The 15257-nt window shown below is 39.1% G+C and overlaps 1 protein-coding gene across 2 annotated transcripts in view; it reads left to right on the forward strand.

Annotated features, from left to right (window-relative positions):
* Nucleotides 1-15257, forward strand: part of HLCS (holocarboxylase synthetase) — a 123064-nt gene that overhangs the window by 11390 nt on the left and 96417 nt on the right. For both annotated transcript variants that reach the window (XM_054165932.1, XM_054165931.1), the window contains exons 3-5: nucleotides 2287-2449; nucleotides 5001-5950; nucleotides 9168-9350. In XM_054165932.1, the coding sequence (XP_054021907.1) occupies nucleotides 2287-2449; nucleotides 5001-5950; nucleotides 9168-9350 (1296 nt within the window). The remainder of the gene's footprint in view (nucleotides 1-2286; nucleotides 2450-5000; nucleotides 5951-9167; nucleotides 9351-15257) is intronic.

Raw genomic sequence — 15257 nt, forward strand, 5'->3', positions numbered from 1 at the left:
TATGTTGAGATTTCTGAAAAGGTCTTGAAGCCCTCAGCCCTCAGTTGTGAAAAGTTCTGATTGAAATAGAGGTCTTTCCGGGGAGCTTCTTTTCTTTGTGATTTATAGGTACAAGTTTAAGTATTCTGTATCTGGATAATTTTTGTCAGTCTGCAGAGGTAAGGCCAAAATCAAGCTTCTAATCTTGTTGCTTTTCTGTAAAATGCAATGGAGGAATGGCAACACATTTTGATTGGAATTCTGTACATGACGTTTGCCTTTTAATGCGTGATACTTCACAAGATGTTATTGAGGCATCTGGAGACAATAAATTAAACTGAAGTCCTTATGGCAAATAGAGAATGTTCATATTGTAGATACTTTGAAATCTAAAAACCTGTATTGTCCATTACCATACTGAAAGTGTGAAGATGTGGATTTGAAAGATGATGTTCTAAGCCTTGAATTACTGAATACATAGCATCTCAAAACAGATTGTGCATAAAAATAGTATGCAGAGCTGTCAAAATTTAGTATGACCCTGAAATGATGTCCTTTAAATTTTGTTGGGTTTATAACTCTCTTGTCATGTGAGAATGGTTTGCTGCCTAGATGCCTCAGCTTGAATGCAGGTCTTAAGGGGCAGAAAGGTTTTAACCCAAAGGAAAAGGTGAATTTACCTGGCAGAGAGGAAGAATCTTTTAAGTCATAGAGTTGTTACAGTTCCTTTCTAAGGCAGTCAGTTGTGTGTGCTGTAGTAAAGAGGACAGAATGGATCTCATTGCCTACTGGAAAGAGGAGAAATGGAAATGCATGCTAGGATATCACTGGATATGCAGTAATAAAACCTCTAGTTCTGTCACTGGGGTATTGTAAAATGAACAGAGCCTTCCCATTATTAAACAGGCTGTGCTACAAGCTGGGATCACCACCTGAGGGCAGTTGATGTCTTCCTGAATGGCCCCTGCTTAGCACCTGAAAGGGCCATCTGTCATTCTTGCTTTTTGGCATCTCACTTCAAGCTCCTTTCTGGAGTTAAAGGAAACCTATCACATGCACAGGTGTTTGTGGCCTGTGCATTTCCTTGGATAAGGAAAATATATTTTCTAGGCCACTTGTTTTGGGAGATGATCCAGGAATCCTGTGCTGGAGTGAACATTGAGAGCAAAGTGGTTGGTCAATAGTCTTATCTTGCTTGAGTGCAGGAGCAGAAGGACAGATTAGAAATGGGCACAATTTCAGATTTGTGCTTGCTTCACCCTCCCTGGAGGACTGTAAATTCTAGAACAGAGCATGCTTTTGGGGCATGTTAGTCTTTACCCTCTAGAAGAGTGATGTCCAGATGAAGTGTTGCATCAGACAAAATCATTATCTCCATGATAATGCTCAGTGTGTGAGGTTTAGAGGCACTGCAACTTGTTGAGAACCCGGCAACTTTTTTTGCTGGAGGAAGTTTTACACAGAGAGAGTGATTGCCCATTGGAATGGAGGTGGTGGGGTCGCCGTCACTGGGGGTGTTCAGGACGAGGCCTGACAGGATGCTTGGTTCCATGGTTTAGTTGATTAGGTGGTGTTGGATGATAGGTTGGACACAGTAATCTTGAAGGTCTCTTCCAATCTGGTTTATTCTATTATCAGCATTGTTTTCAGATTTGTGCTGAAAGCTGTGTCTTAGAAATAAATACAAATAGAATTTTACTTGCAGAATGTGATAATGCTCTCCTGTCATTTTATGTGTTGAAGCTTTTAATAGCCTTGATCTTTGGGAAAGATGTTTTTGTACTCCCCATGTGCTTTCAATGCTTAGTGTGGGTATTGCTTTGAATCTTACAGCAGGTGTTTCTTGCTACACAACCCTTCCTCAGCAGGTTCTTTTGGTGGTAATCTCGAAGGACACACATTTGTGTGAAAGGAACTGCCAACTGAAAGACTTCTCTAGCTGGGATGTGTCTTCATGATGCTGTTAAATGTAGTGCTTTAAACATCAGGTGTCACAGGAACAAGTCTTAAAAGTGATTGTGCTGATTTCATATTCTGTAATACTAGTAGCTATGCTTCCTATTTATTTTAAGTAGTTTCTTTAAATTTGCTTCCAGTCCTTGGGTTTGCCATTTGTACTGTTTTGATTTGATAATGTCCCTCTGTTGACTCTCTCTACTGTTGTTCTGCTTTTTAATAGCAGAATCTTTGGGGAAGAAGGGGCAGGTTTTATTTGTAGTTTATCTTGCAGATTTATAGTACTGTTGATACTGTGATACTTTTCCGTAACCTTTTCAAGCTGAAAAACATTCATGTGCTTCGTTCTAGATTGTGAAGTGGTCAGACTATTGTTCACCATTGGCCTATAAACCTGGTGAGCCTTACAAGTTAATTGCTGAAGCAAGTGTAGATAATTTCAGCAACCTTGGAATAGCTTTCATGGAAGACAGGCTTCAGATGGATAACGGAATGGTGCCACAGAAGATCGTTTGTAAGTATTTTCACAAGCTGCCAACTAGACTCGGTGCCACTGTTCACAACCCTCTGAGCTCTGTCATTCAGCCAGTTCTCAATCCACCTCACTGTATCTGATCCATTCAATTGGTATTGAAACAGTACTATTGATCTGAATCCACCTCACAGATGGATCTGATGTGAAACTCTGTCTTGGTGCTGTTCTGCAAAATTATTCACACAAGAAGGGAATGGAAGCTGCAAGAGTGCCCCAGTCATCTGCTTTTCAGTATGTTTTCTGGGTCATTTTGTTTAAGGCACTGTGTGCATGTGAGAACTGCTCTGGAACAGGCTGATTTGCTAGTTGTTCCTTGTATTCTTAGCTCCCAGCTCTAACTGTGGGTAGATGTGTCTACTTTTCTACAGACTGAATGGAATTCAGGGCTGGGTGGTGGTGGTTGTGTGATTTTTTTTTCTGTTGGGTTGTGGGTTTTTTTTTCAGTTGGTTGGTTTTGTTTGAGTTTTTTTTAACTCCCATGTACTTGTGCCAAGCTTTTGTGTGCAGCCTTCAGCAAGAGACAAGGTTCAGTGTCTCTGTCTTACTCAACATAGTCACATTATTAGCTTATTTCAAAATGGTTTATTTCAGAATAGCAGCAAGTAACTTTCCACCCTGCCCTCCTTAAGAGATCAGTATTTTTCCAAAGATACTTCCCTTGTTTCATTTTGTCAGTTGCTGGGGGTAGAGGAAGAGGCAAAATAACAAGGTGTCTCAGTCTGGAGAGGGAAAGAGACTCAGTTCTTTTGAATATTCCTGCGTTGTGAAATTAGAGGCACAAACGAGACCAAAATATCAACAGCTAGACTATTTATTACATAAATAAAGTGGATGGATCAGAAGGGGAGAGAGAGAAGAGAGAGAGAGAGAAGAGGAAAGGAATTCTATTACCACACCCCTTACCCCCCCAAGACAGTTTGAGTCTGTGGAGGAAAGGTGCTGCAGGAGATGTTGGGTCTGTAGAGAAAGGGTGCTGAGGCTTTGGCTGTAGAAGAGAAATGGTCCTCTGAGCAGCCTCTTCAGCTCCATGAGTTGCAGCAGGTGGAACTTAGGGCACAGAGAGGGGGCTCTGCTTCTTCCAGGCTCCATGATGATATCTCTGTCACTCTTCCTCTCCTGGTATTCTCTCCATTTTCCTTCTCAGCAGCATTGTCCTTCTCCTGTGTTTTTGGTTCCGTGTTTTTCTTCTGCTGAGCCAATAGTTGCTCAAGTCTTTTATACAGTTTTTCAGTCCTTAGCTATGTGTCCAAGTATTGTCCCTCTTGTCTTAGGCATGTTCCCAAAGGTGGAAGGTTGACTTTATCTTTGTTGAGTCACATCAGGAGAGACAAGCTTTTAGTCTCTCACACAAGGTAAAAGTGTGAGGCATTATGAGAACTCCTTCACCTTCCCTTCCATAGACTATTGTTCTGTAAAGAGCACCTGACTGGTACTGTAAGCAATGCATATGTTTTATCTTTGTCCAAATTTCCTTTTTTGCACTTAGAGTAATTGTTAGTTTGTTTCAGTGTGCCCTGTAAATATCAAATTTTGTGCTCTCAGTCAGACTTTCCTGAAACAAAGACCTGGACAAGCTGGTGAAGTGGGCTAGTGTGAACCTCATGAGGTTCAACAAGGCCAAGTGCAAGGTCCTGCACCAGGGTTAGGGCAATTCTTGGTATCAGTACAGGCTATGTGATGAAGTGATTGAGAAACAGCCCTGTGGAGGACGACATGGGTGTACTGGTCAATGAAAAGCTTGACATAACCTGCCAGTGTTTACTCACAGCCCTGACAGCCAGCCATATCCTGAGCTGTATCAAAAGAACTGTGGCCAGCAGCTTGAGGGTGGTGATTCTGCCACTCTACTCTGCTCTGGCGAGACCACACCTTGGTACTGTGTCCGGCTCTGGAGCCCTCAGCACAGGAAGAATGAGGACCTGTTGGAGCAGGTCTATAGGAGTGCCACAAAAATGATCTAAGGCTGGTGCACCTCTTCTACAAGAGCAGGGCAAGTGAGTTAGAACTGTTCAACCTGGAGAACAGAAGGCTGTGGGGAAGCCTTGTTGTGGCCTTCCAGTACTTAAAAGGGGCCTATAAGAAAGATGGGGAAAGTCTTTTTAGGAGGGCCTGTTGCAATAGGATAAGAGGTGATGGTTTCAAACTAAAGAGGGTAGACTTAGATTAGATACAAGGAAGATTATTAAGTACGATGAGGGTGGTGAAACACTAGCAGAGTTTGCCCAGAGAGGTGGTAGAAGCCACATCCCTGGAAACATAGCTGGTCAGGTTGGACAGGACTCTGAGCAACCTGAGCTTACTGCAGGGGAGGGTTGGACTAGACCTTTAACAGTCTTTTCCAGATTCTATGATTAGAGTAAATGAGTCGTGTTATGAATGCAAAGTTACTATGTTCTTGGAGGGGTTAGGATTTGGTGCTATTATAGATGATTTGTACTGAAATTAAATCCTGCTATGGTAGTGATACTCATCGTAGCTCTTTTGAGTATCAGCTTTATAACCTGCTTTTCTTATTCTTTGACTCTTCCAGCTGTCCATTTACAAGAATCTGCTCTGAAGGAGTTGGCACAGGTGGCACGATCTGTAAAAGAGCAAAGTTTAAGCAGTACAGAAATGGATGAAGTAACTCCTCCTGTGACTTCTGGGATTACTGTTAAATCAGGATTACAAGTGTCTGAGTCTTCAGGACCAGGTGAAGAGGAGAAATCCAAGGTACAGAAAGAGTGTGAAGATGAAGATAAATCTAGCAGTCTGTCTGACAAAGAGACAGGTGCTGAAGAACACCATCACTTGCATCTTTACAGCTGTCATGAATGCCTGCAGCTTGAAAACAGTACTATTGAATCAGTCAGGTTTGCCTCTGCAGAAAACATTCCAGACCTTCCTGATGACCAGAATAGGAAACTAGAAGAGAAGAATGAAGACTGTCTAGTAAGAGAAATAAAGAGAGTAAACCTTGCTGGAAAGCCTCCTAATGTATTGATTTATCTTGGCTCTGAAACTTCAAAAGTGAAATTTGAGCAGGTAAAATCAGTCCTTCAGGAATGCATTGATACAGACAGCTATACCATCTACCAGCTGCATGAGGAACAAGTTCTGAAAGCTCCATGGATTGATAATTCACTGCTGTTGGTCATTGCCACAGAGAAGCCTATTTCTGAGGAGAACCACAAACAATTTATTAAGTTTTTATCTAAAGGAGGGAAGATTCTAGGGTTTTCTTCATCTTTTACACTTGACGGCATACAAATAAAGAGGAAAAACAAACTGAAGAAGACTGTTAATGAATTAGTGGTCTCTAAAATGGACAGCACTGAAATCAAGTTAAATCTTTTGGTCAGTGGCTGTGTTTTTGAGGAAGTGACAAAGGAAGATACTGGCAAAATTAAGACATTGAGTCAATTAAATAATGCTGATAAAGATACAGTTATTGTTCATCTGACTTATGGAGACAGTGGAGGAGAAGCCATTCTTTCTCAGGTACTGTGTCTGTGGAAGGATTAATTTGTTCTCTGCTACACATGGTTGTGGTACAGTGAAGAAGTTCATTTGTTCTCATTGCAGGATTTTGGGGTTGCTTGTCAAGGGGAGGTATAGATAGATGTCTCAGTTTAAGTACAAGGGCTGGGAATACAGAACGGTTTTTACTTGATCAGCCTGAAGCTTAAAGAAAGGTAGCGAATGTCACTGCTGTTCCACTTACTTGTTTTCACTCTGTAACCATGTACACATAGATCATGCAAGATCACATTAGGTGTAGAGAGAGAGATTTGCATAGGAAGCAAGCATCTTCAAGAGCAAAGCCAACCTTTTCTGCCTGCTAGGAGTTGTGGAGTGATAGAGCTGTACATGTTGCAGATTCTGAGAGGCAGGGACAGGAAGAGCCAAGCTGTTGGTGGACTAGGGGTGAAAGCTTACACTAGCAAGATAAAAAGCTAGACATAATTAAAAAAACATTAACTGTCATGAAGCAGAGAGCCAGGCAAGGAAGTAAAGCAAATCTTGCAAGGAACTTGAAAGATTTCTCCTCTTCATGTTTAAGGTTAAGGTAGCTAGAACTTCTCTAAGTCTAGTTAGTGAATGAGGGAGTCCCAGCCTCTATTGGTTGTTGCATGCCATGTCTAGAAAAACTGCTGTACAATTCTTGATTGAGCAACTAACTGCATGATAAAGGTTAGGTTCTGCCATTGTTTCTTTAGGTCTGTGGGTTATTTTTTTTGCTGTTATTGCTACCATTTACTCAGCTGTATTCTGTTTGTATCTTAGTGTTACAAATGACATGAGCCATTTTATGGTTTCCTTAGCAGTTTTTTTTCAATTAAGGCTAATTTCTAGATGAATGTTCATGATGTTGGCCTTTCTCTTCTGTTATTTAAAAGAACCCTTTTATTCATCTGGATGCATTTTTTTTCTATGTAATGTCAAGATTAAAATTCTAAGTCTTGTGTTTTGAAACCTTGACATGTTTTCAGTCAGTAATATATGCTCCTAGTTTATTTTTTGGGCCAGGGTTGGGGAGGAGGGGCAAGGAGACTCTGGTATGCTGGAAACTTGCTTGGTTTGTTTTCCAAGTCTTCTTTTAGGCTTTAAACTTTTAATTATTTAACATTCTGAACCTAACAAATAGCTTAGAAGTTGGGGGGAGAAGTAGAGTCATCTAGAATGAGGCAAAATCTTTTTCATTCCACTGAAGAACAATCTTATCTTGGCAAATAGGTACCTCTCCAGTGTTACAGTATTGTGTTCTCTGTTAAAAAAAAACCAACCCAACAACCAAATAAAACCCATGCTCCCTCAAAAAGCTCAATAACAGATAAGTTCATGTGTTCATAATCTTTTTTTTGTTATTGCTACTCTCTGTCTTTCTGGATATTGAGTGGGGAAACTTCCATGCCTGTGTTGAAGGTAAATGTTGGTCACTGGTTATTTAAATATTCACAGATATCTGGTTAAAGTTTTGGTGATAAAAAGGCTGATAAAAGGTACCAGTCAGTTTAGAAAATATCTGGGTAGGTATCCTGTGCTTCTCAATCAAGAGAGATTTTAGCCATTTAGTAGTATAATTCATAAAGTGAACGTGGAGGCAACTTGCACATTTTGAGTTAGTCTGAGGAAGAGCAGAGGTAAGCATTTTCTTTGTAGCATGGCTGGTCACAATTATATCAACTTTCCTTACTCTGTGAGCAACATTCATCTATCAGTATTCAAGCAGATGAGGAATATAATGGAGGCATAGCTGAACAAACTCCATGAAATATTCTAGGACCTACTTTTACCAATATTTTAGTTACAGGAGAACTTTCAGGAGCCCAGAGCACTCAAATTTAACTGCTCATTTATCAGGTAGCATGCACTCTTCTAGCAATTATGCAGTTCAGAAATACTCTTCAGGTTTCTTTAGAAGTGTGGGGTTTGTCTCTTATCAGTTTATCAGATTAAATCTGCTATCTTATTGGAAACAGTTGTACACGGTAGTATGTTTATAGCTTTGTGTAGGAAGCTTTGCCACCCATGTGCTGTATGCTTGTACTAGAAAATTGATTAGATACTGCTGCTACCCATTTCTGCAAGTTCCATGGTAAAACCTGCTTTGCTATACTGTTTAAATTGACCCTTCTGCTGTAGTAAAACTTAATACTGCAGAGGTTTTCCCCAGAAAAAGAGCAGTACAGTATAGCTTCAAAAGTCAGATTAAAAAGATTAGTGTGTCATTTCATGATTTCAAATGACTTGCAGTCTGGATTTGAAAAGCCTGATTGTTTTCTCTTCAGGAGACTCACAGTGACATCAGCCATTAAATATTCTGTCACAGGCTTGTTGTTCCCCTTTTTTCAGTACTCTTCTGTTTCTTCTCCATCCCATTTCAGCATATTTCTCTGAATTTCAGTGAGGTAGATTATGTATGAAAGGTGAACATTAAAATGTACAGAATTGGTGAAATTAACAAAAATAATTTTCATTAATATAAGTATAGTAGGGTAAAAAAAAACTCCAGCAAACACATCAACCAACCAACCAAAAAAAACAAACGAAACACAAAAGACCACTAAATAGAAAAAAGGTTCTATAAGGTATTTTTTTGTTCTTCTGCATTTCATTTCTACTTCTAAGCATCTCCTTCAGCCCTGATCCTTTGCAAAATGCTGTTCTAGGGTTCTTAGTTCTTAGAAGCATTTTTATATCTGTACAGATTGCAAATGTGACACAGTAAGGACTTGCTCAGCTTGAATTCTACATATCTTGTGCAACCTCTCATAAAGCTCTTTCAATGCAATTTTGCTCTTGTGCAAACCGGAATATGACCAATGTTGCTGTTAGTGACAGATTGCCAGCAGGCACGAAAGTTAGTAACTACTAGTTTGAACAACTCCAGCAGAAGACCAAGTTATTAAGATGGGCTATTTTGTGTAGGTATCAGAGAAAATTGTAGTGTACTGGCAACTGTGATCCCTGAAACAGAACCTGTACATATATATAGTTATTCCCCAGTTTATCAGGATAATAAAGGCTTGCTTGTGTAGATATGATGAAGACAGGAGACACTTTTAAACCGCTTTGATAACACTGAACAATTCAGCAACCACAGTCAGGACAAAGCTGCTTTTGGAACTGTTGTGCTTATCTCTGCTGCGCTGAAATGTGTAGCACTATCAAAAAAAAAATAAATTTGTAATTCCCTTTGCACATTTCCTGCCAGGCACACTTGGAACTGGATATCAATTCTAAGGATGTCCAAACTGAAGAGGATTTTAATTTGCTTAAGTTAAGCAATAGCAAGAGATACGAAGTTCTCAAGGAGATCCTGGTATCACTTGGACTGAATTGTGAATTAAGTGAAATTCCTCCATTAACACCTATTGACCTTCTGTCTTCTGATGAGGTAAGGCTTCAGCTTACATTTCATTTGTTTGAATATGTCTTGTAGAGTAAATCTCAGTGTTCACTTCAATGCACCTTGTTTCTTACGTGGTATTTTTGTTTGGAGAGGTTTAGGCATGTATTACAGGTAAGAAAGTTCAATTTCTACACTGTGACTATTTTGTCAGCTGCTAGTAGTAGTTTAGAATTTAGCCACGGGGAAGTTGTGCTGGGTTAACTTTTCAGATATAGTTGCTGTGCTTCTGTTAAGAATTTTTATGTGTGTTTGCATGCTTCTGCAGAACCAAAACACAAGGCTGTGATAAGCTACAGAAAGAACTGATTGAAAATAGAGGATTTGGTTTTGTTTTAAATGAGGTAGAAGGTTCTGTGTAGGCTGACAATAAAACCCAAATTAGGGAGAATGGTGTAGCAGATCAAGAATGACTGACCTGAATGAGTGGGGGAGAATGTATGATTACAGATTAAGGCTCTTAAGTCATAATAATATTGTAGTATTTCCTGGAAATAGAATAGCTTCTTGTAATTCAAATGGTCAGATGATTGTTCTGGACTTCTCAGGCTGAGATGTGTTGCTATGAAGAATTGTGAAGAGCTTTTATACCTGAATTCCCCTAAAAACAGACATTTCATTTCTGTGCTAATGTAAGGGTCTGGTACTATGGAAATGGATTTGGCTCTGTCATTCTTTTAGCTCCTCAACTAGTTACAGGTTGTTATTAAATCACTTCTAACTCTCCTCTTTGCCAGACTGAATGAACCCAGCTTCCTCATCCTCTCCGTAGAGACATCTTGTGCACCCCTAAACCCCTTGGTTGCTTTTCAAAGAATCCCAAGTAGCAATTCCTTGAATAAGCTGACATCTTGTTTCCCAAGACCCACCCTGCTTTACTTCTCAGCATTCTTCCAGATCTTGGATTCTCGTGGTTGCTACAGGCCATGCTGCTGTCTGGGACAAAAGGAACAAAAAAAAACCCGTTGTTCTCTGCCTGTGAGCAGGAAATTTGTAAAAATTGATGCTATATTTTTGTGGAAGATGTGAAAACAAAACTAAAACCCATTTAGCCTTTCTGACTAATATAAAATTTGGTGTTTACAGAAGATTGGTTTAAATCAGATTGAGTAAATGGATAATACGAAACAGATAAATAATAGATTTATTTAACAAATACTTAGATATCTGGGTTTATTTCTTATTAATAACTAATAGTAACAGGCAAATAATCAGATGGATTGCTGAACTCTTCCTTTCTCTGGCTGTCCTCTTTCACTCTTTCATGATTCTTTTTTCTATGCACTTGCAATTTTCAAACATGCCATGAATAAAAAAACGTGAGCTGATTTCTATCCGAACTTGCCATCTAGTGGCCTGTTACAGGCTTGCAGGCTGTTAAAGACACATTTAAGATAGCTTTACAACTTCCAGTTAAAGTTTATACTAAAACTGACTTTTAAAACACGTTGGTTTTCCACAGGTTGTGGTGCAGGTTTATTGTCATGGTTTTTGTGTGGCGGGGTTTTTTAATTAGTGTTTGTTTATTTGTTTGGATTTTTGTATGGTGTGGTTGGTTTTGGGGTTTGTCTTCTCTTCTTAATGGCAGCCTTTCTGTGCTAGCGTGTGTAGTCATTGTTTCAATGCCTTTTGCTTTATCCATGGCGTGTTGCCACAATATTGTGTAAGGAGGATGCAATTTGTTTGTTAAAAAACCCCTGCAGTTAATAATGCAGAGATAACATATTAAAATAAATAAGGAGCATGTAATAGTTTGGATTGCTAACAAGCTTGTTATTTTCCTCCATGCCTCATGTTCTGTGTCCATCATCTTGTTTTCTTAGAGAGCAAGGAGATACCAGAATTGTACCTGACAGATGGATCATCATTTTGGTTGCTTTTAAATTCTTTACATACGAAATGCTTGTTCAGTTGGCTTTTTCTTTCTGATCTTTAAGCTTCAATTTACAGTAGAGCAGTATGCTGTTCTATGTCATTTCCTTGGTTTCTCTCCCCTAGCCCCTTTCCTCTGTCACTTTAGAACTTTCATCAGACCTATTTTCTACTATATTCTGGACATCAAATAAAACTTTCTCAACTGTTATTATCATAGTATCAGTCAGGGTAGGAAGGGACCACAAGAATCATCTAGTTCCAACCCCCCTGCCATGGGCAGGGACACCCCACACTAGATCAGCCTGGCCAGAGCCTCGTCCAGCCTGGTCTTAAACACCTCCAGGCACGGTGCCCCAACCACCTCCCTGGACAACCCATTCCAAGGCTTCGCCACTCTCACGGTGAAGAACTTCCTCCTCACATCCAGCCTGAATCTCCCCACCTCCAGCTTCATTCCATTCCCCCTAGTCCTATCACTACCTGATATCCTGAGAACTCCCTCCCCAGCCTTCTTGTAGGCCCCCTTCAGATACTGGAAGGCCACAATTAGGTCACCTTGGAGCCTTCTCTTCTCCAGACTGAACAGCCCCAACTTCTTCAGTCTATATGAGTAGATAGCTTCTCTTGTTTTCTGCCTGAACAATCCTGTATTGTTTTTGCATCATTTTAATAATCCTATCAAATTATTATGCTGGTCAGTATAAATTTCATCATTAAGACTTTCAGATCTTCCTGTTTTCTCTCTGGGTCTTGGGTGGTGAATTTTACACTGTAATTTTTACTGGCTTCCAAGGAGTGGTTTGAAAATGTTTCCCCTTTTTTGGATTCACTTTTTGAAATTTTAGTTTTCAGTATATGTGGAGATCATAGACCTTAAAATAAGTCTTATGACATGGACTTTAAAAAGCCAATAAAATATGAGGAGAATTTGCATTAGCTTTCTAAATCTTTCTGAAAAGCAGTGTGGCTTTAGAATTTGAGGAGGCAATTCCTTTAATTCTTTTTAATTAAGAAAAAAAGAAAGGGGGGAGGGGGGAAGCTAATTCTGGAGGGAAGAGCTGAATGTTGTCTTTGTGTCCAGGTTTTCATATATATTTTCTTTTGAGGTAGCAATATTTAGGTTACTAATCAGTAGAAAGTTAACCTGTCAAATTGAGATGTCAGACTAGAAAGGATGATTTATGAAATTTCTGTGTATATTGCAGTTCTCAGATAAAGTTATTGCTGTGATCGAAACCCCCCAAGACATGGGGCTCAGTTTCACTAGTGTTTTTCTCCTTTTTTCCTGTGTTTCTTTTGTGCACATGGCTTTTTCTTAAAATGTCCACAGACTCTACCAGTCTGAGATGGAAATACTGGTTATATTCTGTCTTGGAATTCAAATGACAGCTCTTACAGATAAATACCAGACATTATCATCCATCTGTGAGAGGACTGGTTCCTACCATGTAGAATTATGCTAGTCAGTCCTTACCTAGAGCTTCCTTCTGTTGGTGTTGAATGATTGCTGTGACAGTGTGCACTTTCATTCCTGATCTCCTTCCTTGTAAACAGAGATGAGGTAGGGAGCCTGGAAAATAGCAGCACCTGAGGTGACTTCATCACAAGACGTTTTGCACGCTTCAATGCAAGTATGGTTTGCTTCAGTACACACATTACACTTTAAAATTCTGTTAACTCAAAAAAATGCATATTGTAATATGGATTAGATTATAACTGTATCAATGATATAGTCCTACAACAACAATCAAGGCAGTGTTTGAACAAAAAGCAATGTAGTGTGAAAGGCAGGTTGCTTGCTGGTTAAAAGTAGAGTTAAACCTGCACGACTTGTTGGTATTAAATGTAATTTTAAAGACAGATATTCATACTAAAACACAGCACCTTTTTCTTTTCCTAGTTCCTTGATCTGGTGTAAAGCAGTTAAGCAAATTGCAGACTTGTACATTACTGTGAAAAGAAAAATCTCTGTAGTGCAGGGTGAATTCAAAAGTGTTGAATCAAATGGTGATCACTGTAAGCCTGTTGTCTGGCACCCATATGTTCAGTACAGCTTCAAGCATAGAGATCTGATTTTTTCTGCAGCTTTGCCTTTAAACACCCAATATTTACTCTTTCACATTGCTGTCTTAAAGGATAATTTTTCAGACATAAATGCTGGGATTGTATTTTATTGCCATCTTCTAGGTTTTAAACCAAGAATTCATTCCTTGAAGGATGCGAGATATTTGTCCTGTGATTATTTCCATTAGGAAGTATATTACACACACACACATTTGCTGAGCTGAAGCCTTTTAAACTTGACTACTCCTCAGGCTGTGTTAGGTTGAGTCACTTTTTTCTATATTTTACAAATGGATGGTGGCCAAATTATGGAATGTGATCTTTGTTACTTTGTCTTGGCCAGTAACTGTGGTTTAAACTACATTCTTCTGGAGTGGTGAAGAACCAGTGTAAACTTACTGGCTGAAGCTTGAAGTTGGGGGTTTTAACACTTGTTTATTGGAAACAGAAAGAATAATTTAAAAGTATACTTGAATGGACCTCTTGAATCTCAAACTTTCCTTTAAAGGATACTTTGAGATGCAGAATACTGGGTATGACTGTGTGTTTGGTTAGCTCAGGACACTATGGCACAATCAGAATTCTGTTGGACCAAATTTACATGTCTTGAGCTGCAGTTTTGATTCTGTGATGGCATTGGAGGTTTTTAAATTCCAAGTCTGTGATGTCAGCAAGGAGAGTATGAAGTTACTTTATCGTGAATAATCTTTCTTTGAGGATGGGAAACTTGAACTCTCAGCTAACACTATAGTGAACCCAGATTTCAGGGTATATTTTGAGGCCATTGTTTCTGCAGTATTTCCATGCCTATTAATGTGTTTTGTAGAACTTGAGATTCAACTATGAAACTTCAAGTTTTTGTTTTGAGAAAAATCAGGGATAGTTATACTGAAACTTCAAAGCCCACAGCTCCATTGCTGTTCAAGTTTTCATCCTTAAAAGTGAACCAAAAATATATAATCAGCAAAATTAGAGACTTATATTCTTCTATCATCCTCAAAGTGTAATTATCATCCCTACCTATTTTTAGCCAGTAGGACAAAAAGCAAGAACCTTTGGGAAGTATTTGTTTTGGAAAGGAAATTTGCTTTTTTCTGTGGCTTGCAAGTAACCTAAGCACTGAAGAAATGTTGAATGAGAAGCACACAACACAAGATCTAAAAGGATTCTATTGATCACTGATAAATAGTTTGTCTAACCTTCCCCCCCCACACACTTTTGTTAACAAACTAGGTGTATTATTTCAGATGAACAGCGCATTATTGCAAGAAATCTTTGTACTTGCTTGCTTTGCGAGTTTGTCTCTTGGCTAGGAATGAAAATGTCTTCTATGGCAAAACTGCTTCGGGGGTAAAAAAAAATAGATACAGCAATGTAAATACATCTGTACCAGTAAAAATGTGTATTTGCTGGAACAACTAATTCTTTTGGGGGAACAGATTTAATGCATGCCATGTGTGGAACTCTCTTTTTGCCATTAAAAACTGCGTTTCTGCTAGGCTGGTTAGGCAGTGCCGTGCATTTGGCAAACCCTTTACATTCTGGCAGGTAGTATGCTTTTTTTCTCTTAAGTGGCTTTCTGAAGGCTTTATCTGTAAACCTTAACCCAAGGACTGATAAGAAAGTACTATAAATGAAAAAAATAATAAAAATTGTAATTTAACTTCATGCCCCATAATAAATTCAAAGTTACTTGTTCAGTCTTGCAAGCTATGCAGGGAGTGTGTTTGGTTTGTGTTTTTCCACCTCCCCTCCTCAAACTCTCTCTTTTTAAATTTTTTTAAGATTATCTTTTTTTAATAACAAAACTTGCAAACACCTGTTGTAAGCCAAAACCATTTCAGTGTTGTTGTCATTTTTTTGGAAAAGCTCTTTCTGTCCAATGTCTGGATTCTAATAATAATCCCCACTGTTTGCTAGTGCAGGGTTCCGCAGCTGGGGAGGAGTAACAGCAGG

This window comes from Dryobates pubescens, chromosome 12, assembly GCF_014839835.1.
Source record: "Dryobates pubescens isolate bDryPub1 chromosome 12, bDryPub1.pri, whole genome shotgun sequence".
NCBI classification, from domain to species: Eukaryota; Metazoa; Chordata; class Aves; order Piciformes; family Picidae; genus Dryobates; species Dryobates pubescens.